Here is a 27,591-nt window from a genome sequence, read left to right as displayed (position 1 = left end):
TGAATGTGCTAGTGGGATGAAGAATTACACAGAGCTGCCTTGAAGACTATTCAGAAACTTCAGTGAGGGCAGGATACAGTTGCATGGATGCAAGTTGTAAAGTCAGAACATGTGATACCAATGTTGCACCGTTTCAATTTGCTACAAGTGCCATTTCAGGCCCAATTCAAAATGCTAGTGCTAACCATTAAAACTCTTAACAGCTTGGGTATACAAGTTATCTAAAGGACCAGTCTGTTCAATACAAACAGCTTTGGGGGTCCTGCTCGTGTGCCTACCAGTAAAATCAGTTTGTTTGATAAGCACAGGGGTTTCTTGGTGGTGGCCCCATCATTTAATTATTACTGAATGACTTATGCTTAGTTCCTTCAGTACAGGAATTCAAGTGGGCCTTAAACATCTATTTCAAGCTATATATTTCCTTAATCTCTTTCCTCAATGTGTTTTCAGCTATATGATTCGGAGCAATTTTGTTTTATATATGGGGGAGGGTATTACGTCATACTTACAAAATGTAGGTGCTTCTTTATGATGATTTATACCACATGATGTGTCTACCTTTTTGTGTATCATCTCTACTGCATACACTACTTTGTCAGGCCATAGCCCTAGTGGTCTATAAATCCATTAAATAAGCAAATGAACATATCATGTACACCCCCCTGAGTGACTTGCAGAAAGAACATTAAAATGTAAAAAGTAAGCAAACAAATACAGAAGCAGTAGGGCATCTGAGCCAAATGTACACTCTTCACAATCTATATATCAATTTGGCAATTACTGCCACTGCACAAGACAAACCATACACTATCATACAATGCAATAACCTGGCTGCTTATTCTAAATAAATCAGCCATACGGAGTCCAAATTATTTCCTTTTAACAAAACAGTTCATTGGTCTGGCATAAATTAGAAAAGTTATGAATAGCTAGGCAGCTATCATCTACAAGTATCAGTGAGATGCATTGTGGGTGTCAAGTTACCCAGCCAGATGCAATCTGTGGCCCTGTGAAAGAGGTGAAATAACCTTGATAAGACGCGGGTGTTAGGTGAGATCAGGCCAAATCTTTACTGACTACAGCAGGAAGTGAGGTTGGCATGGCAGGAGGGCAAGAGTCAGTTCCTCATTCCACTCAGACCCTTCTGATGGAATGCCATTCTGTCAGGATTGGGAAATACCCAAACCCCCTCCATGGCTATGTACATTATGTGTCAAACCCTGTCATGGCAAGTCAAGCATCCAGGGTTTCACTGGACGACTAGGCTGAATCCAGCCAGTCAGAGGCTCTAACCTGAGCTTAGGCTGTGCCTTAGCCAATCCTTCCCTCAAAACCCTTATGAAGGCCTCTTTTACTATGCCGATCCTGCCCAATGCCATTTTTGCTCCCAAGTAGTAACAGGTGTTCTCCTATGAATAACACAATGCCTTAGTTCAATGAGGGAAAGGTGAGGAAGAAACACATGCAAGGGCCAACTGAGGTTGGGAAGAAAACGTTACTTTCTAGCCCCATCAGTCAGTGACCCAAGTAGTCCAGTGAGATACTAACACGGAGAGGTGGGTGAGTGGGAAGCTCATGGGGCAAAATGGCCCCAACTCTTGTGTGTGTGGCCTTTTAAAGGCCTCCACTTCTCCTTCCTTCAACGATGGGGAGACATGACTCCACCATACCCATTGACTACACACACTATCAGGCACAGTCACTCCATGCATAGATCATGCCCGGTAGGCTTACAGTAGCAAGAATAATCATACATAGATATAACTATAGAGGGCATTATTTAAAGTCTTCAGCTCTTTACATGCTTAGTTCATTTTTGCTTATGGGCACATTTCCACATTACTTTGGAATGTTTTGGAGTCACCACATTTACAATGTCATTTCTATGCTGTTAGTATTATGTTTACAGATACCCTTGCATTATAAGAACTTATAAATTCCACAGCTATACCAGTTCTCATTAAATGTAGAAAAGCTAATCAAACAAGAAAAAAATGTGTTTTGTTATCCTACCGTAATTACACATTCGGAAGTTGGCTTAAACATGAGGGTGTATGGAGTTGTTTCACCTGGGGCAACATATATAAGCGGGGGACCATAAAAACAGCATCCTTTTAAATGAGCTTTAAGTTTCCAATCTTGTTGACTCATGTTAGTCTGAAACAGAAGGGAATCCAAATGAAATATCTAAAAGTACAATGAATATCAGTGATGAAGGATGAAGGGGTGAAGCAGAAGTCCTCATGGGAAATATAGGTTTTTAATATAAGCACATGATCTATACAGTTATTTAGTACTGTCTCTTAAGAAATGTTAACTGATGGGAGATCTCAGAAGAAAGCTTTCCCCTCCTTCTCCCCGCTGTAGCCACCAGTGTCTTCTGAAAATCCTCTTGAGAGTGGGAGTTAAAGGAGCCCTCTTAAACAATGTGGGATATTGGAGGCTGCTGGAGGAAGGGTAAATTTATTAATCCATTTTATTAAATTTATATACCACCCTTCATTGAAGATCTTAGGGTGGTTCTCAACATAAATGACCCCAAATCAATCAGAGGTTTGCCCAGTTTGGAGGCATTCTCTATCAGCAGCTCAACATTCCCCATTTCTCAGGAGGACTCATCCCAACTTTCCAGAGTGGCTTGAAGAGTGCACAGGTGGCAGGGAAGGGGAGAGAAAGGGATGGAAAACTTCCCTTCTATAACTTCCTTGAGCTAACTTATTTTAAGATAAGCCTATGTCTTTTTCTACCATTTTTAGTATAATAATACATTTGTGGCCAAGAAATATAGAAGGTAATCTGTGTAAAGATTAACTTAATGCAGGAAGAACTCTCATCCCTGCTTTCCATCTATTTATACACATATTTATGTGTTTGTTCAGTCAGCAGTTTTAACCCAGTAGCGACCAGCCTTATTTAAATCCTGGATGAAGCTAAATGGACATACTATTGGAATGTCTTGAGTCACTGCTTGATATGCTGGAGTGACAAACTCTAGCTCAGCCTCGGCAGTATTTGTATTCACCACACATTCTATATGAAAGAGTCGGACATCATACTTCGACTGAAGAAGAATCTTACAAGGATATCGGCCAGGATACTTAGGCAAAAACTTTATAGGAAGCTCAACTTCTGCAACTTCTGTGGGGAGAAAATAAACATTGTTAGTTTAAATATTGTAGGAAGCTCAACTGCAGCATCTTCTGTCAGGAGGGAAGAGGGATAAGTAGTTTTAATATAAGTACAATAGATAGATAGATAGATAGATAGATAGATAGATAGATAGATGTACTGGTGATGCCTAAAGCCTAAAATTGCCAATGTAACTTTATTAATCTGATTAGACACTTGCATCTATATGGAAAATGGACCAGAATTTGAGGGCAACCTGAGTTAGTTAATTTCACAACTATCACATAAAAAACACCTCAACTGCAATTAGGAATTAGAACAAAAATTAATTGGCTTCTGCTAATGCCCTCCCTGTCCCTGCTCTTTATATTTATACAGCTATCAACTTACCAACTATAGATTGGGGTTTATACCATGGACTTTATTCCTTCTGTTTAGAAATAATCATCTGGACACAGTTAAGACCATTAAAATGTGATCCTAACATACATAATGCAAGACAATGTACTATCACTGAACAGCGACAAAAGAAAAATTCAAGTACTAATTTAAGAGCCTTTTGTGTAAGTAACCTCAGGTACCAAAAATACTGGCTTAACACACCACCTGCAACAGTATCTTTAAATTTGCTGCAAATGAGTTGTCAGGACAGGGAGGCAGCACCTTTGAATACTGTGTGTGTTGTTTAGAGAACAAAAATCATTTTAGAGAATAGTTCTTACATGGAAACTTAGAGAGAAAATTGGAAAAGGTGTAAGGATTTGTAGCTGTGCGTGTCTGGTTGCCGTAAAAGTAAAGGGACCCCTCACCATTAGGTCCAGTCGCAGACGACTCTGGGGTTGCGGCGCTCATCTCACTTTATTGGCTGAGGGAGCCAGCGTACAGCTTCCGGGTCATGTGGCCAGCATGACTAAGCCGCTTCTGGCAAACCAGAACAGCGCACAGAAACACCGTTTACCTTCCCGCCGGAGCGGTACCTATTTATCTACTTGGACTTTGACATGGTTTCAAACTGCTAGGTTGGCAGGAGCAGGGACTGAGCAACGGACGCTCACCCCATCGCGGGGTTTCAAACCACTGACCTTCTGATCGGCAAGTCCTAGGCTCAGTGGTTTAACCCACAGCACCACCCACATCCGGTTGTCATAGTATACTTCAAAAAGCTTCTGGCAAAGCAGCTCACCAAAGACTCCTGAGGAAGCTTAGTAGTCAAAGAATAAGAGGTCTTCTTGTGGACCATGAATTCATTAAGCTGCAGGAAGCAAAAAGGAGTAGCCAATGCACCTTTCAGGCTTTAGGATTTACTCTGAGAATAAACACACTCAGGTGCTATACAAATTCCTTTTTATTTTCTCCCATGAAGCAAGAAGTGGTTTTTTGCCCTGCAAAAAGGGGGGGGGGTGTAACACTTCCTCAGCATCACAGCCCCGGTATGATTTGGCTTCCTCTACAGCTGCTTTTTTAAAAAGTGGGAGATCCATATCATTATTATCAATCTCATCTAAATATTCTCAGTTCCTGAAGCTATGGCAGAGCCTCTTCCAGCTGGACTTCTCCACCAGCGCTATCTTACTACAAGCTGCCCTGTGGGGAAAAGCTCAGGAGAGCAAGGGAGGCAGGCGAAATAGACCTCTAACCCAGCTCTTGCTGGATTAACCTCTTCCCACCACAACCATCTACCACCAACTGCCCTGTAAGAAGGATTCCAGGAGAGGTAAGTGGGCAGGCAAAGAAGTCATCAAGAGCCTTCTCTTGTCTGTCCCAGCTGGACTCTGCTCTCCCCACACAAGGCCATTCCAACACTGTCAAGTGGGAAGGAACCTGATGGCTTTATATTGTTTATTGCTTTTTTAAAAAAGTTGATGGTGTCAGTTGACTTGGAAGGATTTGTATCCTGAATAGCAGGCTATAAATAACTGTAATGAACAAATAGTATATTCATTGGCAATTTGATTTTCCTGTTATAAAATGGTGTTCAGTAGCAATTCAAGCCTTTACCAACTGGAAACTAATTGATGCCACCATTGTCATGTCAATACTTTCCTTGAACTCTTTATTATTGCTTTTAAGAAAACTCAAGTTCACAACAGGAATAGCACAGCATTGTATTATGTGCCTCCAACATTAGCAGGCTATCAAACAGATTATAGCACCTCAGCTTCAAACTTCTCTGAAATAAATTAGCTTGTTCTCTCATAAAGACAAGATTAATGACCTGCTAATTTATGAATTATTACCTCTTTTCTGTTTTGTCACCAAGTTATTATCCCCATCGGCTATCTTCCACAAAAACGTCCCACGTTTGTCAGTTATACTAGTAATAAAACTCGCTCACTTATTCCTGGCTCATAAATATTTTTTCCCCAAATTAGATTGTAACTATCTCGTACCATTCACGCAGTACATGGGAGCACAGAAAATATCCACATTAGATGATTTTTCAATTTTTTGGTATATAGTTTAAGTACATTCAGTACCACAAGACAAAACTCACAATTCTTTTACACAAAAATATTAGCAATACATTTTAGATAACATGCCTTTATTATCAGTATAGGTCTAATTTTCCAATGTACTATTCTTTCTCCTGGGATTTGCATTTTGCAGAATTTATTGCACACCAGAAAACATCTTGGGCCAAGCTAAAGGCTGCTTTTCATGGTATGCTTGCATTCTGGTTTTGATACCCAAGTACAATTAAACACATATTTCCTATCAGTTTGTTAAGCATGACTTCCTGCATAGTATAAACATTCATCCTCAAAATAAATAGCAAAGGTCTTATCCTGGATTGGTTCACTGTTTACAAATCTTTTGAAGAAGCACTGGAAGACAGCAAGTTGGTCCACCTTGTAGGGTTAGTTTTTAAACATACCACAGAAAGCGCTGTCTAAAAGACTGCCACACCAAATTAGGATGTCAAAGTGGATAATTTTGTGAATATCTGGCTCAATTGCAGGGGAGGTATTCACGAATCACACAAAGATCATTCTAGATCTAGAGGGACTTACATACCGGTAGTTGGATATTATATAAGCTTAATTTCTAGCAGAATTAAGAAGTTGAAGATGTTATTCATTGAATTCAAGCTGATGTTTGTTGCTTTGTTACAAACCCAAGGATTGGGTCCACTAGTGTTTTCTCCTGGTATATTGCAACTGCCAAAATTATACTTAACAGAACAGCAGCCAAGAGGTAAAATTTAATTAACACGAGAACTGCATGCCCTCATTGCAAGCAATTTGAGGCCCATCCTGCACCCACTGTGCACAAGGAGAAGTAGCAGTAATGCTACCTAAAATTCTGAGATGATACTTTTTGTAAAGATGCCTGTCCCAATCTGGTAAGGAAGATTTGCACATGCAAGTGGCCTTCTATGTGTACTTCCATTGTTGATACACACCTGAATGCACATCTCCTTCTGCATATGGTTCACAGTGCCCATTTATCCTACTGAACTGGTTGTACATGTTTTTTTGATGGAATACTGAGATGTACATCTGCTTCTAAAGTCATCAGTTCTGGCACATAACTAGCCATCCATAACTACGATTAGAACACTGGTAGTCATCTCAAAAAGTCATATCTTAGTATGTATGTAAAACAAAATAGACCACCCACAGAGCACAACCAGAAGAGAAAGAGGATCACTGATAACATTGTGCTGGGGAGCAGGTTTAAAGCTCCAGGAAATTACTGGGAAATAAAAGATTGCTCGAATTACACCAGACACTGAACCAAGGCAGAATTCATAAGGCATATAGTGAAAATGATAACCTGTTACTGAGTATAATATGAAGGCATATTTTTAACATACACATATGGAGAAGTTTTCAGAAAATTATGCTTTTTAGATAGTGTTATTAAATATGTAAATATTTATGTCTTCTGAATTGAGTAGTGGAAATAAATGTTAGTTCTAGCAACCATAGAAGTCAACATATTGTAAATGATTTGCTAGCCTAAGTAATGTGATGTGACATGATATTCAATCTTATTTGTAAGGATTAGTGGAGGATGTTTGGCTGTGTGGTCCGCTTTATTTTCTACAAACTTTAGTGATGTGACAATCAATGGTGTAGCCCATGTCAAGGACTGGCTGGACAAAGATGAATGGTGGGGGGCACCAATCAGGGAACCCCCAGGGGAAACCCCAGAGGAGGAAGGATCAGGACCAGGAGGTTGGTGGTGGGACACCAAGGAGAGTTCAGGCGGAGAAGAGTTCAGACGCTGCTGAAGAATCCAGGGAGTCTCCCTCTCCCGATGCAACAGGCTCCCCTCCCCTCCTCCCTGGTCCCCAAGAACCTGCATAGTAATGCGAAGAGCAGAACAGAGGTCAGAAGTGTGCAGACTGCAATTTGAGACTGCTTGGGAAATGGCTGGGAGAGGAGGAGCCTTAGAGAAGTGTGGAAGGCAGGGACCTTCAGTCCTGTCAACTGCTCCATAGGGGCAATACCTGCTGGGAAGTGTTGCTGAGACCACTAGGCCGAGTGTATATTTGTTTCTTTGAATAGAGAGTTAACTTTACTGAAAACAGAGATGTGCTTCTTTTAGAGCTGCCCTGCATCTGCCCTTGCTTTCTAATGAATGGGCCATTAGAGATGAAAAACAATGGAGAGACAGAATTAAAAAGAAGATAGAATTAGCCAATAGCTAATATCCACCCTTATTTTAGTTTCAGAGTATTGAACAGCTATTGATTAAGCATGAAAGCACAGCACACCAAAAGACAGAATGTAATTATTAAAAAATTCATTTAAATTATTCAGGCACAAAATTAAAAAAATAAAGCATATTAAAATGATTAGTGCCTTAACAGTTCGATAGCACTTCACAAGCATGAAGTACAAAGCAAACTATTTAATCAGTCATTGGAATATTGTAAGTTATAGAATTATTCACATATATTTATAACTCCAAAGTCTAGCTGTCACTGTTGCCTTCTGACCTGAAAGATGGTCTGGTCTGCTTCTGTACCTTTAACAGCAGTTTGACATGTATACATCAGCAGATAAAACTCTTCACATGGTACGAAGGTACCATAAAATGTCTGCATTTTAGAGTCATAGGAACAAGGTGCAGATTATTATTATTATTTTTAATGCCAACCATAATAGTTGTTCAAAGCTTCAGGAATTAGAACTCTATTCCCCTTACTATATCTCATCAACATGCAGTTGTGGTTAACAAAATGGCCAATTCTTCATTTTTGTGCTTATTATAAAAAAGGGAGTTTCGCTTTTTTGCTAAAAAGATCCAGCTCAGTCTTGTAAGATGGAATTTAGTTTTGGAATATATAGGCTAATATTTGTTTTCTGAAGCATTACATATAAGTAATTGAAGATAGCTTGGTATGTCACATCCAGCTGGCAGTCTTTTACTTAATACTCACAAAACTCAAACTCTATGAAGCCTAAACACCAATAGCACCTATCCAAGCTACAAACTATTTAATTAATGTATGAATACAAATGTGCGAGAAAATTTATAAGAGTTACTTTAAAAAGAAAAGAAACAAGTATTTTAACATGATAAAGATAAACCAATATTGTATTCTCTTCATAAAGGTTAAAAAAAAAAAAGGTAAAGGACTCCTGGATGGTTAAGTCCAGTCAAAGGTGACTATGGGGTTGCGGTGCTCATCTCGCTTTCAGGCCAAAGGAGCTGACGTCTGTTCACAGACAGCTTTCCGGGTCATGTGGCCAACATGACTAAGCCGCTTCTGGTGCAATGGAACACCATGACAGAAACCGAAGAACAGAAACACTGTTTACCTTCCTGCCACAGCGGTCCCTATTTATCTACTTGCACTGGTATGCTTTCAAACTTCTAGGTACTACAATGGAGCACTTATGCAACAAAATCCAGTGAATTCCAAATTAGGTATCCTGAATATTTAAGCAACCAGGCAAACTTGAAATTACCATTGTCACAGCTATGGTTCAGTGATCTTTAATTTGACCCCGAAGACACAAAGATGGCACAGACTGACAATGTGAAATATGCAGACAAATATGTAACAATATTTCCCTCAGGTACATGAAGAAAATCATGTTGATGTCAAAATGAATCAAGGGCTCTTTTGAGATTCAAAATGAACCAAGGGCTCTTTTGAGATTCAGAAAGTGTGATCGTATCTCGTTGAAATACTGGTAAGCAATTCTGATACATTTTATTTTTATGTTAGCTTATTCAAAATATTTCCTAACAGATGGATGCCAACAACAACATCGGTAAGATTTCCAGTAAACATGTTGATAATTAAAAGGTTTGGATACCAAAATCAGTCACTGGCCTTTTTTGTATGATTATTCCACTACATATCCTGTATAATCAAAGCTGTTTGTCCCACATGCTCTGTTTGCTTCACTGGCACAAGCTTTTACTTCCAAAGCTCCAGTCCTTAAATTTCCAACCGTAAATTATTTGTTTCAGGCATGAATTCTTTTCACAGGGATTCGAACTGCCGACCTTCTGATCGGCAAGTCCTAAGCTCTGTGGTTTAACCCACAGTGCCACCCGCGTCCCACATTGATGTTAGTTACTTCTAAAAAACCAAGAGTAACTTTCCTGTAGGACTGACATCCCACTCCCCTTGTGCCTGGTTATAATGAAAATAAGTGAAGTGCTGAGGAAAGGGAAATGCTCCTGTAATCTGCAGAAGTTATAAACGGCTTCAGACCATTTCTCATCTCCACTGTACAGATATTGTTCCACTCACTGGGCATCCCTTCCCAGTGAAGAACATCTGCAGCAAACAGGATGGTAAGACATATGAAGAATTTCAGAATTAGTATCAAGAGTTTTGTTATTGACAGTGGTAGTAGTAATTTACTAATCAGATGCTTGTCACCTCTTTCTTCTGCAGACCAAATATGTCCTTTTCCCTGGTGCGTAGGATGAATTCTGCTTGATGCCAACACGGGTATTTCTATATTTCCAGGGCTTTCAAAATATTCAGGCATGCTCACTTCAACACTGTACTCAATATATTTTGTAAAAAATTTAGGAAAGTTGTGCAGCGCATCTTTCTGTAAATAAAGGAACCATGTAGTTGAGTCTTAACAATGTTTTCATGCTAACTGCAAGTCAACCAGGAAGCATGTAAAAGGTTCTGTGTATGCACCTAGATTTTTATTTCCTTGTTTTTGCAGAATTACTTTCTTAATTGTATTACACAATTATCAAAATACTCTTCAAAATCTCCTATGTTTAAAAAGCCATTTGGGAGATTTGGTGGTGCAAATATAGTTTACTTTTTAACTTCTGCCTGTAGGAATGCTGTATTTCCCTTAACCCCACGGCACACACCAATTTTTCTTTTCAAGTGAAATGGATGATACTGTTCCTACTAAATTAGGTTGGTTGGAACAATTAAGGATGGGGGCTGGGCACAGACATGTCAAAAGAAACTGGATTATATCATGCATATGAATTGTGTTTAGGCTGGAATAAGGTCTGCTAGCCCAGGAACCACCATAGTTCTGATCCAACCCTGCTACTATGTGCTGAGATGCTTACTCCCAGGTTGGAGGTTACCTCTCAAAATCAAGCTTTGGGGGTTTGGGCAGCTTTATAACATAATGGAGAAAACTGCATTACAAGACTGGTGTTCAGAATCAGCTTGACAAAAGAGGCCTTTTCCAATCGTGCAGTATGCAGTCAAAGTGTTGCTTCCCTGTCAGCTTCAAAATGTAATGAACAAAGTACAATTATAAGATCTGCAGTCAATAATGTTCTTACCTCAACTTGTGACAGACCTAAAGCTGCAACTGCAACTCGAACGCTGCTGCTCTCAAGTGTCCCAGTGACCTTTCTTCGCTCATACTCCAAAGCAGACATCTGCTGTTGTGCTGCAAGAGCCAGAGCCTTTTCCCTAGCTTCATTCACGAGAGGGATCTTCAGCTTTTCTCGAAGCGTATTACCAACACAACATTTCAGGCAAAGCACTGGTTGTATTTCTCTGTCACCTGTAATAAACAAGAGCAAGAGGTAACATCAACAACGGCCAACTAAGATTTTTGCTTCTACAGCACACCTGCACCAGGCAGATGCTAAATTTGGTACCATAGCACCAATTGCTATGGCTTGCCAGAGCCAGAGCCAAAAGCCTAGTGTTAGAAAAAGCTGACAAGGACAACACAACACAAAAACTAGTGTTGCTAACTTTATTTCTCAGCAGGGCTCCTGTGCTTCTAACCCCTACGGTTCAACAAAATGCACCTGATAAATAAAGTGAAGGAATAAACTTCATCTGGTAGATTTTCTCATGTCAAGCAACTACAAAGATACAGAAGTCCTGCCAGAAAAAAGTTAGCAATCTGAATTCCCATTTCTATTAGGCACTGGAATCATGGAAAAAACCAGCTTGAATTCACTTGTTTTCAATTTATCAACTAAAACAGTTGAACTACAATGCTACTAAAACATTTTCTTCCCCTTTTAGCTGTCATGGTGGAAATAAGTCTTAATCTTATAACTCTTGATTTTTATTCCTTCACAGTAAGCAAAAATAAGTGACTAGGCAAAAAGTCATTGTTAGCATTACAGTTCAAGCTGCTGGTTTCATTCAAAAGCACAGCACGGAACAAATCTTTAGTATGTAAAAACTGAGTTCAATTAAACAAAGATGGGTTTAGAGACTTTATATGCCCTATTGCCAAAGCTGTGTATATCTATGGCCCAGTGGTGCTAAAGAAATGTAGCTATATTTCTCGTTGATACTACTGTCAGTATATACTCCATTTTGGAGAAGCCTAGGGGCACACTGTCTCCGCAAGCATCAATCCCTTGCTGACAGGGCTGTTTGGCCCTCATTAAATGGACATGCAGGAGTATGTCTGAATCACAGGCCATGAAAGAAAGGTCACTTGTGCAGTAACTGTAGCTCTTCCAAGGTAATTTGCTGTTTGGATCCATGCAAAGTGAAGGAAGGCTATACAAGCTATTATCTTCAAGAATTACAATTACAGATAAGTAACCTTTTCTTCTCCTTTAACTATTGCCTGTTTGGGTTGCCAGGTCATTATCAACCAGTAATAAATCCAGATGGCAGAAAGGCTAGAGGATACTAATTGAACAAAAACCGCAAATTTGATTTTTGCAAGCTGAAGTAAGTCTAAATTTAAAGAGACCTGTTAAAAAAAAAACTAAACAGGTTCCCAGGCCTGAAATACTGTGAAGAATTACAGCATGAAGCTTTTTTATACCTTTAAGGGTACTTCATGTGGCTTTGATAAATGGTCAGAACAGAACTCTATACATCAAATTTCAATCCTTTGGAGTCTAGGAACATTCACCTGGCATAGTGCTCATATAAGCAGAGTCATAACCATATGATACCAATATACAATGCTGAGACAACCAGGATAGAAGCTGTAACTGATGATGTATGGAGAACACTGAAAATAATCCTTTGTTATTTGCACCAGTAGAGAGCAGGCATATGCAAGGATAAGAAATACGTGTGAGCAAGAAGTAATTTGTAATCCAAATAAAAATGTTTGACTACCATTTGAGGTACCAGAAAAAGAAACAATTATATATTCCAATGGCAGTTTTCTGATGCCTCCGCATTGCAAAATATTTCACTGCTTGTGAAATTTATTGTATCTAAAAGTTTAACGTGGGGGGGGGAGATATTTTTATACCCCCACTCTACCTTCTAGCATGCTGCTAATGCACAGAACATTTGGGCTATTCATTGGAAGTAAGCCTGAAGGCAATGGTAAATCACATGTTCCTTCCACCAGGTACACAAATTCCCCAATCTGAAACACAAGAACATATGCATTTCAATTTCGACAACAATCCATGCAGAACAAATTAGAAGCCTCTCAGACTATAAACAAACACAAATCCATTGCAGCAACATTGAAGCTTGACTTACAAGAATATTTCATACATTTGAGAGTCTTCGTTTTAAAGCCTCTTCATAAACTAAACTGGAAATACTACAAGGTATAATAAAATAAATCTAGTAATTCAACGTTGGGTAGGAAAGAATTAGGACCAGAAGTATTTGTCATTATTTAACTCGGGTGCCCTATCAATGCCATGAAAGCCATTTCCCCCATTGATTGCATGCATTATTTGCATGTAAGATGTGGTGTAATTGGCTTAACCCATTTGGACCTTTAAATGTTCATCAGTCCTTCAGTAGAGGACTTCAAGGATAGGTTTATCAACCTATTAGACTGATCTCATCGTACATTCTTTACTTGCTGGAGTCACAAAAAGAGAACTCGGTATTATTCCAACATATATAGTGGCATCCCATTCTAGAGCTCTAATCCTTGTAAAGTTAAAGCAATATTTCTGCCTTTATTAGGACAGTCTGGTCCCACTCATTAACTTTGAAATGCAGCTACAATTTAACAGACACCCAGAATTTATGGTTATACCTGTAGGCAATCTTGACACCTATAAATGAAGGTCAAATTAACAGTACTGCTCTTTTCTATTTCACAGCATGCTGAGTCTTGCATTTAAAAATAAAGGTTGAAAATTTTTGAGCTCTCCCATTAAGACACTTATGCAACTGTAACTTTTTAATGGCCACGTGGTTCAAAACTGCTGAATATGGAAAACAATCCTTTAAAAGAAATTGTGTTTTAGTCTAAAACATTTCTTCCATGGACACACACAAACTCTCACACAGCAATTCTGCAGAGATTGCTAAGAGCACCACAGCGATGGTGACTGTATGTATATTGGAATTGTTGCGGAGCACAGGTTTTTACAACTCCGCCCCCAGCAGTCTGGATAGATCTTAAATTGCTTGATAGTGTCATTTTCCCCATCACCTAGCTGATGGCTGATCAGCTCAGCAAAGGGGTAAAGTTGGTGGATTTTTTTGGGGGGGGGAGAGCTGTACAGAGAGTGGTGGAGAGCCACATGCACCTCATAGACTGTGGCGTGCCTACATGTGTTCTAGTGACAGTTTTATCTCTTGCAGCCTGCTTATCACAGAACTGTAGAGCTGGAAGAGAGTTGGGGGGGGGGTGCTATTTCCCCCAGTTCACCTGAGGTTTCATAAAAATAGCAGCAACAGCTATAGAAATATCAAAGACACTGGGAATGCTTTTAACATCAACTCTCCCCAACATATTTCTTGAGTTCCCCATCAGCAGGACAATTTCTTTTTACTGTATTATATTGTTATAATCAGCTATAAGATGCTGGATATCATTTGAGTGAAAAGCAGGCAATAATTTCACTGAATGAATGAATGAATGAATGCCCTTTTTTTGAAGTGCTTTGGTTTGTTTGCTTGTTTTAAAAGGTATGTGTTGGCATGCAGATATGGATATGGAACATCTTCCATACTTTCTTCAGGATTGCTTAATATTGACCTATGAGTCCAGGGACCCACAGAGGATTGGAGAAGATAGAAGGACTTTGCAAGAATGTTTTAGGATACCAGGATTTGAAGTTGGTGCATTTTATTTTATTTTTATTTTTTGCATTTTCAATGAACTGTTATAACAATAAGATTTAGTGTCCCAATTTTTCTCATGTCATTCACAAGGGCAATGTGTGAAAAATATACCTATTTACCTGTTCATTGAACAAAATTATGGCACAATAACGTTTTCCCATAATAAAAGGAAGATAGTGAAGCCTGAGGACTGAACTGCTTTCTCCCGTCAGGAAAAGTACATCCATTGGGCTGAAGAACTCTTGTAAATAGTTTGATTCCTTAGTTGCCAATGCATCATCTGGAGGTTCAGCTACAGCATCAGAGCTAGTAAATGCTTCTGCTATAATATAGAAACATTGTAAGAATGCAATTACAGTACATAACAATACGTAATATTTTAAATTCTTAAGGAATACAATGAAACCTGGCAGATAATAGAGAAATGCTAATTCATGCTTTCCATTTTTATCAGCTTTAACTATGCTGCTCAAAGAGCAGGAGAATTTTGAATAAGGCGCTTTTTTAAAGGGTCAGAAGCACACATTGCCTGGTAAATCTGTTCCTGGATTTTGTGGGGTAGGGGAAAAATTAGAATCGTGGCTGCAGTATGGGAGAAGGGGCATGAATCCTTCCTTTTAACGCCATTCTCTGTTGCAAATCACCCCAGCTGCTATGAGCCATGCTATGACTAGACATAATACAGGCATTGGGAAATTTGAATCAGGAATCAGCAAAGAGGTCCCTTTCAAACAATCATGCAGTTAATTTCATATACACATTCAGTTGTAACTGTATTCAACTAACTTTTAATCAGAGTAGACCCACTGAAATTAGTAGTCATTAATTTCAATGGATCTACTCTGATTAAAAGTACAACCCAATGTCATAGTCTGGGGCGTAAGAAAGCAGTGATTTCCCTTCTAATTTGTATTCATTGCAAGGACCGCTTATCTCTTCCCCCAGTGAGCAGTGATTGTGGCCTGACGCTAGGGATTGGGGGCAGGGGCCTGTTTCTCACATGACTGGGAAGGACATCATTTCCTCCTCCAATGGTCACAGGGGATTCTGGTGGCTCGCTTGTGGTTCTGATCAATTCCTCACAGCAATTGCATGCTGATGCTCTGTGCTCCCCACCTCCCTGACAGCATATAATAATGGACACCGCACACTTACCGGTATGTTTGGATCAAATAAGGCCACAGATTTATTGAATGCAGATGAAAAGATTTGGCATAGGCACTGGGCAACCATTAACTTGCCAGAAGTGATGTCAAGGGTCAATTTGGCAGCAGAGGATTCCTAAGACTTGCATCAAATTAGTGGACCTCTGCAGGAATTGCCGCTTTGAGGAGTGCTATAGGCCCCAGCCCCTGCCTGAGCCTCTGATATAATCAGCTCCCCCCAAATCCCTTTAATGGGATACCCTGGCACTGGAGGGGCAGGAAGAGACTACAACCCCCCTTCATCCAAGACTAAGGTTTGCCCAATGCCTACTCAGTAATCAACCAACAGTCAGATTGGGTGATTCTGGCTACACACCCAGTGCCTATGCCAAGACTTACTTACATCTGTAATCAATAAAGTTGTGGCCCATTTTATCCCAAAGCAATAGTCCTGTGATTATTTCATCTCCACATATTAGCCCTTAACTGCTCGCAGCCACACATCAGTGCTATTTCTGTTCTGCTGCAGTTTGATTTCTACCAAATACTATCCCAATGTCTGCTTTTTAATGTAAGCTACATAGATTATGTATGCAGGTGGCGCTGTGGTCTAAACCACTGAGCCTAGGGCTTGCCGATCAGAAGGTTGGCAGTTCGAATCCCCGCAACGGGGTGAGCTCCTGTTGCTCAGTCCCAGCTCCTGCCAACCTAGCAGTTTGAAAGCATTTCAAAGTGCAAGTAGATAAATAGGTACCGCTCTGGCAGGAGGGTAAACAGCGTTTCTGTGTGTTGCTCTGCTTTCGCCAGAAGCGGCTTAGTCATCCTGGCCACATGACCCGGAAAACCTGTCTGCAGACAAATGTCGGCTCCCTCAGCCAATAAAGCAAGATGAGCGCCGCAACCCCAGAGTCGTTCATGACTGGACTTAAGTGTCAGGGGTCCTTTACCTTTACCTTTACATAGATTATGTAACTAATTATGTAACTTAAATTAAATGAATTTTTTGCCTATTTTTGATATTTACATTGAAATGAATGTATCATTTGCTGATTATATTCACTTGACTGATTTATTTTCCTGTAGCAATTTCTGCTTCCTTTTTCATCAGAATTCTCTGACATCTACCTCTACTTAAAGTTAGTTCAAAAGAAGAGGCAGGGATGGTGAATACTCTTCCAGAGTTAAAGCTTTTTTTCTTTAACATCCCACTGAATGCGCACAAATCCCTTAATATAAGAGGTTCTCTCCATTGTGATCTATGTTATATACTATATATTGTAAAAAACCATTTTACATACTATGCATTATAGTAGAATATGTTATACTGTTATATGCACTTAAAAACAAATACATACGAATTCAAGACAGAGCAACTTTTTTTGTTAAATAAGTAGCTTTTTTTTAAACCTGGACAACAATCTTTCCTTCATAAAGATAACAGCAGGCAGAGCAATTCTATCTAGAGAGAAGCTGAGTGGCAGATCCACTGCTGCTTCCTGAGTCCTCTTGTTTTATACCAGTAAGGGCAGAAAGGGAGAGGGCAGTTCTTTCTTAATCATCAACGTTGGGAGCAAGGCTATGTTTTCACTCTGAATCTGTATATATTTTAGGAAATATTGTTTTTCCTTTTTGAAATAAAGTCTTAAGTCAAAACATACGGTATATCTAATATATGTCAAAACAAAACAGTAAAACAAATGAAATATTCCCTCTTTCAAAAGCTGCAAGGAACTAACAGTTATTTAAATAAGATAATTTAATCACTGATCTTTCAGGAGCTCAGCTGCCCAATACATCACTGAGAAATAGGGCCAACAATAATAAACCCATAACCTGATAGGCAAAGGCAGGTCCTCAGAATTATTTGTTAAATGATTGTTTCAGTGCTCAGCTGAAACCCCATCAAAAAGATACACAAAGAAAAGGCTCCATTAGAAAATATTTTAAGTGGATCTAAGACCTGGCAGATAGATTTAATATGATCAAAGGATGCACTTGCAGGACTTTTAAACCCACCTCTCCTTTCCTTTTCCTGCCCCCCCACCCCACACCTGCTCTCCACACCAGTGCACTGCAACTTCAAGCCAGAAGTGCCTTAGGGTGCAATCTCACTTACCTGGGGTAAAACTCATTTAATTCTGTGAGTCTTACTTCTCAAAAGACTTATACGTTTCCGAGCACAATTCAAAGTGTTGGTGCTGACCTTTAAAGCCCTAAACGGCCTCGGTCCAGTATACCTGAAGGAGCGTCTCCACCTCCATCGTTCTACCCGGACACTGAGGTCCAGCACCGAGGGCCTTCTGGCGGTTCCCTCACTGCGAGAAGCCAAGTTACAGGGAACCAGGCAGAGGGCCTTCTCGGTAGTGGCGCCCTCCCTGTGGAACGCCCTCCCACCAGATGTCAAAGAGAACAACAACTACCAGACTTTTAGAAGACATCTGAAGGCAGCCCTGTTTAGGGAAGCTTTTAATGTTTGATGTAACATAGTATTTTAATATTCTTTTGGAAGCCGCCCAGAGTGGCTGGGGAAACCCAGCCAGATGGGCGGGGTATAAATAATAAATTATTATTATTATTATTATTATTATTATACAGAATTACACTGTTACTCTTTGGGGAAGGTAAAATACATTTGAGCACTATAAGCCTCCCCCCCAAAAAATCAATATTTATAAATATAGTAGGGGTTTTTTTCCAAGTAATCGGAAAAATGTTATATGTAGTTTAACAAATTAAACTGTGAAACCAATAAGAAACATGATTAAAAATAGAGCTTACCAGCATTTGATCTGTCCTCTTGACTGCAGAATTTTGTTACACCTATCACATCATGTCTTTTATTCAGTATGTCAGTTTCGGAGCTAAAAAAATGAAAAACAAACTGTTTCTTGACATAAAGAAAAGAGGTCAAATTCCTGAATCTTGATGTGCCTCGGTTATCACAGTTATACCCAAACCTTAACAAGCTGAATCATATAGACCTATTTCATTGATTAATATGAATGCTAATTTACAGGGATACTGACCAATTGCCTTTTAAAGAAATTTACCCAACTATGTCCACCATGACCAAGTCGGATTCATAGTCTATTAGAAAGATTCTCAATACATTTTTAAGGGTCAATCACGTCCAGAACCTCTTGTTCTTGGGATGCTGGATGAAGTCAAGGCATTGGATTGTTTAAACTGACAGTCTCTCTTTAAAATTCGAGGTTCCTTTGGTATTTGTGCATCCTGGGTTGATATGCTCTCAGATTTATGCTATAGGTTACTGGCCCACGTTTTGGTGAATGGGGAACACTCTTAAATATTTCCCATTGGCCAGGGCATGAAGCAGGACAGCACCGTACCTTGCCCTGCCCACAAGAACCCTTAGCTTTGGCATTGAAAGCAGATGAGGATCTAAAAGGTTTTGAATTATCTGGAAAAATCCATCTTATCAATATGTTCACATATGATGTTGCACTATTCCTTTCTGATCCTAAAGCCTCTTTACCTGCTATTATGCATCAACTTGCTATCTGTGGCAAGATATCTGGGTTCACTGTTAACTTCACCAAATCTGAGTTGATGTGTATACACACCCCACCAAACCTACAACTGAACTGACACAAAACAACTGGCCAGAAATACCTATCTGAACTCTATCTGAACTTTACTCCCTTGATAAAACATTTAACAACTAAGCTCAAAAACTGGTCAAAGCTAACCATATTTACTTATTCCAAGTCTTACCAATAAGCATACCCATCTCTCATTTAATAATCAGCCAAAATTCTATTAAATTTTGTTCATAAAAAGAAGAGACCTCAGCTACCTCAACGAACACTTTATAGGGACAAGAAAGAAGAGGTATAGCAATACCTAATCTAAAATGGTATGAAGACTCCACTCACTTACACAATACTCTTTTGATTTTACACAACTCAGACCAGGTCCAATGCTTCACCTGGATCACTGTATTCAGTATTTTAATGCCACTGCCATGTTACATTCAGTGAATATGTGCTACCAATCTTCTACCTAGTTCATTAAGACTCTTTAATCTGGCCCCTTATGTTTCCTTCACTGAAATAACTTTCTAAATAGTTACACTAAATGTTCTTGCAAAGAATATAGCATCACATGTGTATAACAAATATGAGGTAATTGATCTTGATAGCTGATCTTTAATTCCTCCAGCAAATTGTCTTAATCCCAGTAATTTACCTGAATGTCTAATTTAGGACACAAAATCTAAGAATTTCTATTTCATTAACTATTATAATGGAGTAACCTTGAATTTGAAAAGGTGTCCTCAGCTGCAATTCCTAAATCTATTTGGTGTCTCAAAGGAATCCCCTAAGCCAACAATCTATTCAGTTACTCTAAGCTCTTTCAATTACAATTCTATATAGTTAACTGGCTTATTTTAATTTGTAATTGTAAATTCAAATTGTTCCCCTGAGATTATGACTTACTACCTCATGGTTAGCCATGTGTCACTGAAGGATCTTACTTGGTTCAATCCTAAACACAGCTGAAAATGTCTAATTGATCAGCAAGTGGCTTAGGACAGAAGCCTTAGGGCAGTTTTATATTCCTTTATGGCAGCTATTTCTCTTATACTTATTTTCATTTTCAGTACACTTTCTTTGCATGTGAAAAGGTATACTGTCTCTCTATGACTGGCTTGCCTCCTGATATCCATGTAAACAAAAGAATATAACACAAATGTCATAGTGAAACCTCGAAACTCCTGTGTTTGATATCCTGTATCTTGTTCATAGCCTATTGCCCTTTTTATTTGTTATGCTGTGGATTCTGATCTTTTGATAACTGAGTAAAATCTCCATCTTTTATCTTATATAGTATTAAAACCGATATTATTCCACACTGATCACAGGTAAGGTAATATTATAAGTATCTAAAGCAGCAGTGGACTACAGCTTCAACTGGTGAATCAGGAACCAGCTTGCAGTCTAACAGCTGTACTGCCACCATACAGGCATATGGTAAAATATAATAAATTGGATCCCCAAATGCATTTGGGAACTAAAGATGGGTTCCAGAACTGAAAAAAGGTATCTAAAGTATGCTTTTGACTTTCTGCCATACCAAAGGTTGAGTAGTGATACAAAAATGACAGTGCTGCATTTATGTTTCTGTATCATACCTAATCATTCATGCATAAAAATAAAAAAAGAAAAGTATGGGTAATGGCTGCTCACACACACAAAAATGACTCTAAAGGCCTATTGGCTTCACAAAACCTATTTCATGATACTGTACTTTGGTTCCTGGCTACAGTCGATCACAGTAGGATTGAGAGACAAATATTGATATTTCACTGTCTGAATCAGTCAATCTAGAAGCCATCACAACTGATAAGGCAATTATACAGCAAAGAGAAAACTATATTCTACTCAGAATAGGCCCACTGAAATTCTGGACCTTAGTTATTTAGGCCTATTAATGTCATTTTGTAAGTATGTTATTCAAGACAGTAATCAGCTGCAGAACATACATGTCACACTAATTTCTTGCTATTATCTAACTCTGTGGAACAGGATTACATTCTCCATAATTAAACCTTGCAGCCAAATAATGAAATTAGCAATGTTAGGGTTAATGTGAGCTTCATCAGTTATAAAGGCTATAAAGAAGCAGCAGCATATATTTTAATGAATTGCCTTCAAAGAGAAGACTTTCATATATTGGTAAACCACACCAAGGAACTTAGGTTATAGCAGGGATTCTCAATTTGCGTTTCCTCCTGCCCCCAATTCTAGGAGGATCTTAAAAGCAGTCACGCTTGTAGCGCTCTTTCAATGGACTAGAATTTCTTAGCTTCCACCTATTTCAAACAGTTTTCAGAAACCTCTTATAGGAATACAGTGAGGTAAATATATTTACTGAGTACAGTGTGATAGTTTCTTTTCACCTCACACATGGAAAGTTACCATTGTGGAAAGGATGGCTATACCACATATAACAGGAGTTAATAATACTGAAACATTCCATCCGTAATCAGGTACAAAGTGAAAGTTCGGTGCATATATAAGATTTTTTCAACCACAGAATTTCAGTAAATATAGATGAGAAGATGTCAATGTAAACCCCATTCACAGAAACCGCTGGTGCAAAGCTATCGATGGAGAGCATTTCTGTGATTGGTTGAGGAAGAGGAAGAACACATGCACTGCCTCCCTTTGATTTCTGGCAACCGGCTGGCCCATCCTAGGGTGCAAGATTGATCTTGGTGCCAGTCACTACAGTAGGATTTTTTCCCATGTCCACTCCTGCAGGCTAGTTTCATCACCTACTCTGTGCTGCATGGCATAGTGGGTAAAGGCACAGGTGGTGGGTGTGGCTTAGTAGGTTAATTTGTTCACATTTTGGCAGGTAGGTGCAGGAGATGGAAAGGCGGCAAGATCAACAGCTGAGCACCCTTAGACACCTTTGGAGGTGGTGGGCGTGTTCTGAAGGCAGCCCCTCCAGGATGTGCATTCTGTGAGGCTGGATATTGAATGCCTAGTCTCACCCAATAGGAACTGTTGGGTTAGAAACGGGAAGTCTTCCTAGATACCTTCAGGGCAGGGCTCAGGTAAGGGCCTATGATCAGGTCATGCTTTTGTCCTCAGCAAGGTAGCTCACACAGGATCTTCACACAGGAGCTGTTGAGTTATAGTCACCTCGACTTTTCTAAGCATCTGGATAGAGTTCACGTTGTGCTAGCAGAAAGGTTCTGCCTGTGCAAGCAAATCAACCTGCTAGACAGAATGATCCCCTTCCTCCTTGCCTACATGCTGTTCTGTGGGGTCTATTGACCCCCCAGGCCAATTAAACGGGGAGGGAGAGAGGGGGAAAACAACACTGTGCAAGTGGAACCCCTTGCACAGGGCTTCTGCTGATGGGCAGGATTCACCTAGCAAGCTTCATTATTTCTATAATGACCAATATACACAAGGAACATCTGCTGCTTTAAAAAGAGTGAGCTTGGTCCTTCCTCTCACCCATTAAACCAGAATGGGGGTGTAAGAAACACAGTGCATATGCACGCACACCTGTACCATTCCTCGGTATAATTATACTCTTGCAGAATTCCTTCATTTAAACTGCTACTATAACTACCATAGTGTAATAACCTACTAAGGAAGTATAAAAAGATATGACAGAATTATACTGTATTATCTCTCACTGAGCTGCGAGTTAATAAGTTTGAAAACTTACCTTTTCGTTTTACCTTGTTTAATATGGCTGAGTTGATCTAAGTTCTCAGGCTCAGTGATGCAACTGGTTGATTCAACTAAAATGACACTAAAAATATTTCCAGTTTAGCAAAAAGCCTACAATATCTCAAGGTAATAAAACAAACAACTTGCAAAAATAGGAATACAGCAATACTTAGATTTTAAGAACTCTGACCTACCCATCCCAAAGTCTCTGTACTAGCAAAAATACTTTAATAACCAAACCTAAACTTTTTTCATGTACTTTTTACCTAGACAACAGAATCCTTGGAGAGATGAGGCCTACCCAAGGTGCCCTTGACCCCTGCCCCTCCCAGCTTATAAAAGCAGCTGTTGGGGGATTGGTGGAGTGGGTAATGGGAGTGATGAATGCTTCTTTACATCAAGGCAGAGTCCCACCATGTCTAAAAGAAGCAGTGGTGAAATGTCTTCTTTATAAAAACAAAAACTTCCAGGTGTCCCAAAGTTCTGGATAACTTTCAGCCTTTTCTGTGGCTGCTCCCATATTGTGGAATTCCCTCCTAAGAAAGGTTGGAGTAGCTCCCTCCATACTATCTTTCCACTGGCAGGCTAAGACCTCTGTATTCAGACAGGCAGTGGAATGCTAGGTGCAGATGATGTTGACCAATCAGCCTTTTAATGGTGGTTTTAAATGCTTTATTGTATTTTAACTATTGTTTTTAACTAGTTTGTTTTTATTAATTTGTATTTTATAATGCTGTTTTAAAACTCTTAAATCTGAAAATGTCTTTTCCAGGGTGAGTACAGCCTCTAGCCAACCTTTTAAAGACAAATAAAATGACATAAAACTCTGTAGCCAGAAAAGTTGAATGCCTATGGCCAAAAGCATCATTTTGGGGAGAAAAAGTCAAAGCTAATGTGTCATCAGATTATTGCATATTTCAGATACAAAATCCTTTAAAACAACTACAAAATTTAACACAGATAAATTTAATAATATATGCCTGGAAAACCATTCATTTCTTTATAATTCAGAGCATTTTATATGTGTCCTGGTAAATGCTGACATTTACTGGTTTTTAATGTCTAAAGCAAGAACAGAAAATTATGGAAAGAATATACAGAACTGCCTAGAAACCAAACCATTTCAATCTAATGTGATACCTGAATGGCCCATCCATTTTGAAAGGACTAATAACCTGCAGATTTAATTCGTTTAGCTCATAACATGGAGATTTGCATTTTAATACACCCTGTAAGTAAATGAAAAAGGCATTAGTCTTATAGCTCACAATTCAGAGTTAATTATATTTTTAAATAATCAGATCCTTTTGTTCTTTCTCTCTCTCTCTCACTCTCTCTCTCTCTCTCTCTCTCTCACACACACACACACACAGGTTAATGGCAGTGCAATGTACACTTCGAAAAGAGTAAAGTTCTGTCAATAAAATATTCATAGAAACAGCCCCTTTCCAACAAATACTGAGGGGGGCAAAGAAACGCCGGCTCCCTAGAGTTGGCACACCCAGTGGGAGTTGACCCTTCTCTTCTCTTTTTACTTTTAGCCTTACATCTAACTTCCCTCATTCCCTCTGGACTAGCCAGGAGCTCTCTGCAGGAGGGCATCTGCTGCTGTCTTCCAAAGAATTACTCTATTTTTAATAGAAAATGGTGGCTTTACAAGGAACACATGAGCCAGTGGTTGTGGAGAGCCAGTTTCATTTTGTGTTTCTGATAACCAACTATTTCAGCTATTGTGCACAGACCGTTTACTAAATAACCCCTTCTCTCTGATGGTGCTGCCTGCCAATTCCTGGAAGCACACCTCTAGGTTACAGCAAAAAAGCCAAGCATTTTCCATCTTCGATTTCTGTCTACCACAAGAAAGGTAAACATTAGAGTCTCAATTCTCTTACCTCTTCCTATTTTCCTTAATTCCATTTCCTTGCCTGCCTCTGATTCTCACAAGACGGGGGAAAGGATGACTTTGTATGTAACCTTTCACCCTTCGTGATTCTTTCACTCTTCCCATAGCAAAGCTAAGTCTCTATGTCTCTTAACTCCAAACTCCATATAAAGCAACTTTCTACCTTCTGGTCTCTCCCTTCTTTGCAACAGTAACTAAATGTGTGCTCCAGGCAACTTGTGGCTGGGTTATCCTGTGCAATGGATTCTTAGCCCTTTCTCTTCTGTATGTTTCTCTGGTGGCATTTCAGTGCCAGTTTGTTGCTTCTAAAGCATTTTATACTTGCATTTCTTACATTTCAACCATATTTCTTTCATAAATAAATATTATTACAACAGCAACAACAGTTTAGTTATTGCTAACTCTCCAGAGCAACCATACTAATATGGTCTCCTTACTGGTCAGTCTGAAATCCCTCAAAGTAAGAAAGGTATTCAAAGCCAATGCAATTTGCTTTGTGCACAACTGTCTCTGGCAAGAATCAAAAGAAGAGCATTGCTAATTCCCCAAATCAGCACTTCCTGTGACTACCCGTGTAAAATACATGTTCACACATGAGCGGAACTGGCAGGGCCATCTTACGCATATCCAGTGCCGTGGTGTAAAGATCCCTCCGCTTTCCGCCCCCCGCCCCCGTTTCCCAGAGTTGCTGATCTTTTTTAGGGAGGACGGCGCCGCCGGCAACGCACCCAGCTTTGCAGGGCTGGAGGAGGCGGGCAGCAGCTGGAGGGCAGCTCCTCCAGCGGGGAAGAGGCAGAGGCTGGATGCGGCAGCTCCTGGCTCAGTTCGTTGCTTCGTGCCGCGGTGGCCACGGCAGACAGTGGCTCTGGGTGCGTCGTGGTGCTGCTTCGGCGCGGCATGGCGGAGGCAGCCGAGGGCAGCGAGCTGATGCCAGGAGGCACTGCGTCCAGCCTCCGCCTCTTCCCTGGCGCCCTCCAGAACTTGGCACCCTGCACCACTAGCCTCTATGGATAAGACGCCCCTGGGAACTGCCAACAGCGAGGAAACTTTTTTCAGCCTGAGGGACACATTCCCTCATGGTTAATATTCTGAGGGCTGCAAGGCAGTGGTGAGCAGGACTAAAGCAGGCAGGGCCAAAATTGGGACACACACACACACACACACACACACTTGCTGCTCTCCAGCCTCCAGCAATTAGACTTCAAACAAGCATGTTAACATTTTGTGGTGTGGGGCACTATTTTTGGCTGGGTACCACAGGGCCCAGGGAGTGTTAGCTCTTCCCTTCCCAGCTGTGATCCCTCCTCCTCAAAAAATACACCTCTCACAGCAATTGGGCTTTTTTCAAGCCTGTTAAATGGGAGTCTGGGCAAAAAGGTGATGGCACATGGTGCATTGAGATGCTCCACTGAAACATCTGAACCACGGACCACTGGTTCCTCAGCCCTGTTTTAATAATGCAAGAGATATTTCAGCATCTTCAATAATAGAGAGATCTTTAAACATGGACTCACTATATAATATCTTAGGGTGTTTGCTATCTGGAACAAACAATAAATATGACCTATTATTCTATAATACACATGAAAACTTGATTCTAACGGACTACAGATTTTATCAAGTTTACCCATTAAGCACATGGTACCTACAGCAAGTTTAATACGACTTATCTTTGTCTTCAAGGAGAAAGCCATAGTAGCACCAACCACTCCAGTTAAAGCTTTTGTAATAAGTAACAGCACAGCTTCAGCAGGATGCAGGAAGCGACTAGTAAACTCCACATTTATGGTTGTTTGGCTCCTAAGTCAGGAAATACAGAAATATATTTTGCAATGGCATTATGGCAAAGTCTTTCCCGGAATAAATCACAAAATGGTAAAAATAGATATTTCAAATCTAGTAAAAGTATGTATTGAATAAATATTTGACAACAGAATAGCATGGGGGGAAATAAGCCTTACAAGCCCTAGAACAAGAATCCTGAATAGTAAAAAAAAATATGAATAGAACACCACTGACTAAAACTGGCACAGAAAGATTTGTGTATGCCATTAAAATTAAACCCAAAATAATTTTTAAATTATTTATAAATTTCTGGATAAAATATATACCAAATTCATTGCATTCTGTTCAAATTAGTATTTAATTTATTTTCACCAGATGTTCCATAGTTCTTTTTCTGTATCTCGTATTACATGGGTCCCAGAGACATGTTGGGAAAATTAAGACACAAAGCAATGGAAGCCCCACTGTCAAATCGCTTTGCAGTGTGCTCAGCCACCCACAATATATAAAATGTGGTGGGACTATGTGGGGGTCCAAGGGATGTGTCCCTAGTTGCCATGGCACCTATGCAAGCTGAGCTGTAGGAGACAAGTGTAGGATACAATCAGTCTATCTACAAAGCTCAGTTTCTATTATTTTCTTCATTCTTTTAAAGTACTTATTTTAAATATTTTATACAGTTCACCCAGACCTTAGCTGATAATCATGAACAGCTGATTTTAGAAAACAAACATCTTTTCAAGTTATTGTTCTAACTTCATGCTGTATTAACTCTGGAGAAAACATAGCTAAATGTATTGACAAAGTGCTGTTTAGGAGGTTATGTCACCGACTCCTTAAACTCTCAATTTTGCCAACATTTAAAAACGAGAGATTTAAGCAAGTAGCTTACATGGAATTATTTTTATTGACTAAAAATAACCTACTGTGTTAAAATGTCAAAAAGCAGGATGCACTAGAGTCGGCAAAATT

The 27,591-nt window shown here is 39.6% G+C and overlaps 1 protein-coding gene across 1 annotated transcript in view; it reads right to left on the bottom strand.

Annotated features, from left to right (window-relative positions):
• Positions 1-27,591, bottom strand: part of CFAP47 (cilia and flagella associated protein 47) — a 189,891-nt gene that overhangs the window by 93,693 nt on the left and 68,607 nt on the right. Inside the window, exons 38-47 of the mRNA XM_081003912.1 lie at positions 26,484-26,634; positions 24,072-24,160; positions 22,927-23,013; positions 18,493-18,575; positions 14,689-14,891; positions 12,791-12,899; positions 10,873-11,099; positions 9,983-10,160; positions 2,945-3,138; positions 2,014-2,157 (exon numbers count right to left, since the gene is read on the bottom strand). Of these exons, the coding sequence (XP_080860038.1) occupies positions 2,014-2,157; positions 2,945-3,138; positions 9,983-10,160; positions 10,873-11,099; positions 12,791-12,899; positions 14,689-14,891; positions 18,493-18,575; positions 22,927-23,013; positions 24,072-24,160; positions 26,484-26,634 (1,465 nt within the window). The remainder of the gene's footprint in view (positions 1-2,013; positions 2,158-2,944; positions 3,139-9,982; positions 10,161-10,872; positions 11,100-12,790; positions 12,900-14,688; positions 14,892-18,492; positions 18,576-22,926; positions 23,014-24,071; positions 24,161-26,483; positions 26,635-27,591) is intronic.

The sequence above is a fragment of the Podarcis pityusensis genome (assembly GCF_964106645.2).
Source record: "Podarcis pityusensis genome assembly, chromosome: 4".
In the NCBI taxonomy this organism is placed as follows: Eukaryota; Metazoa; Chordata; class Lepidosauria; order Squamata; family Lacertidae; genus Podarcis; species Podarcis pityusensis.
The sequence above is the reverse complement of the archived record's forward strand: the minus strand, read 5'-3'. Positions and strand labels throughout refer to the sequence as shown.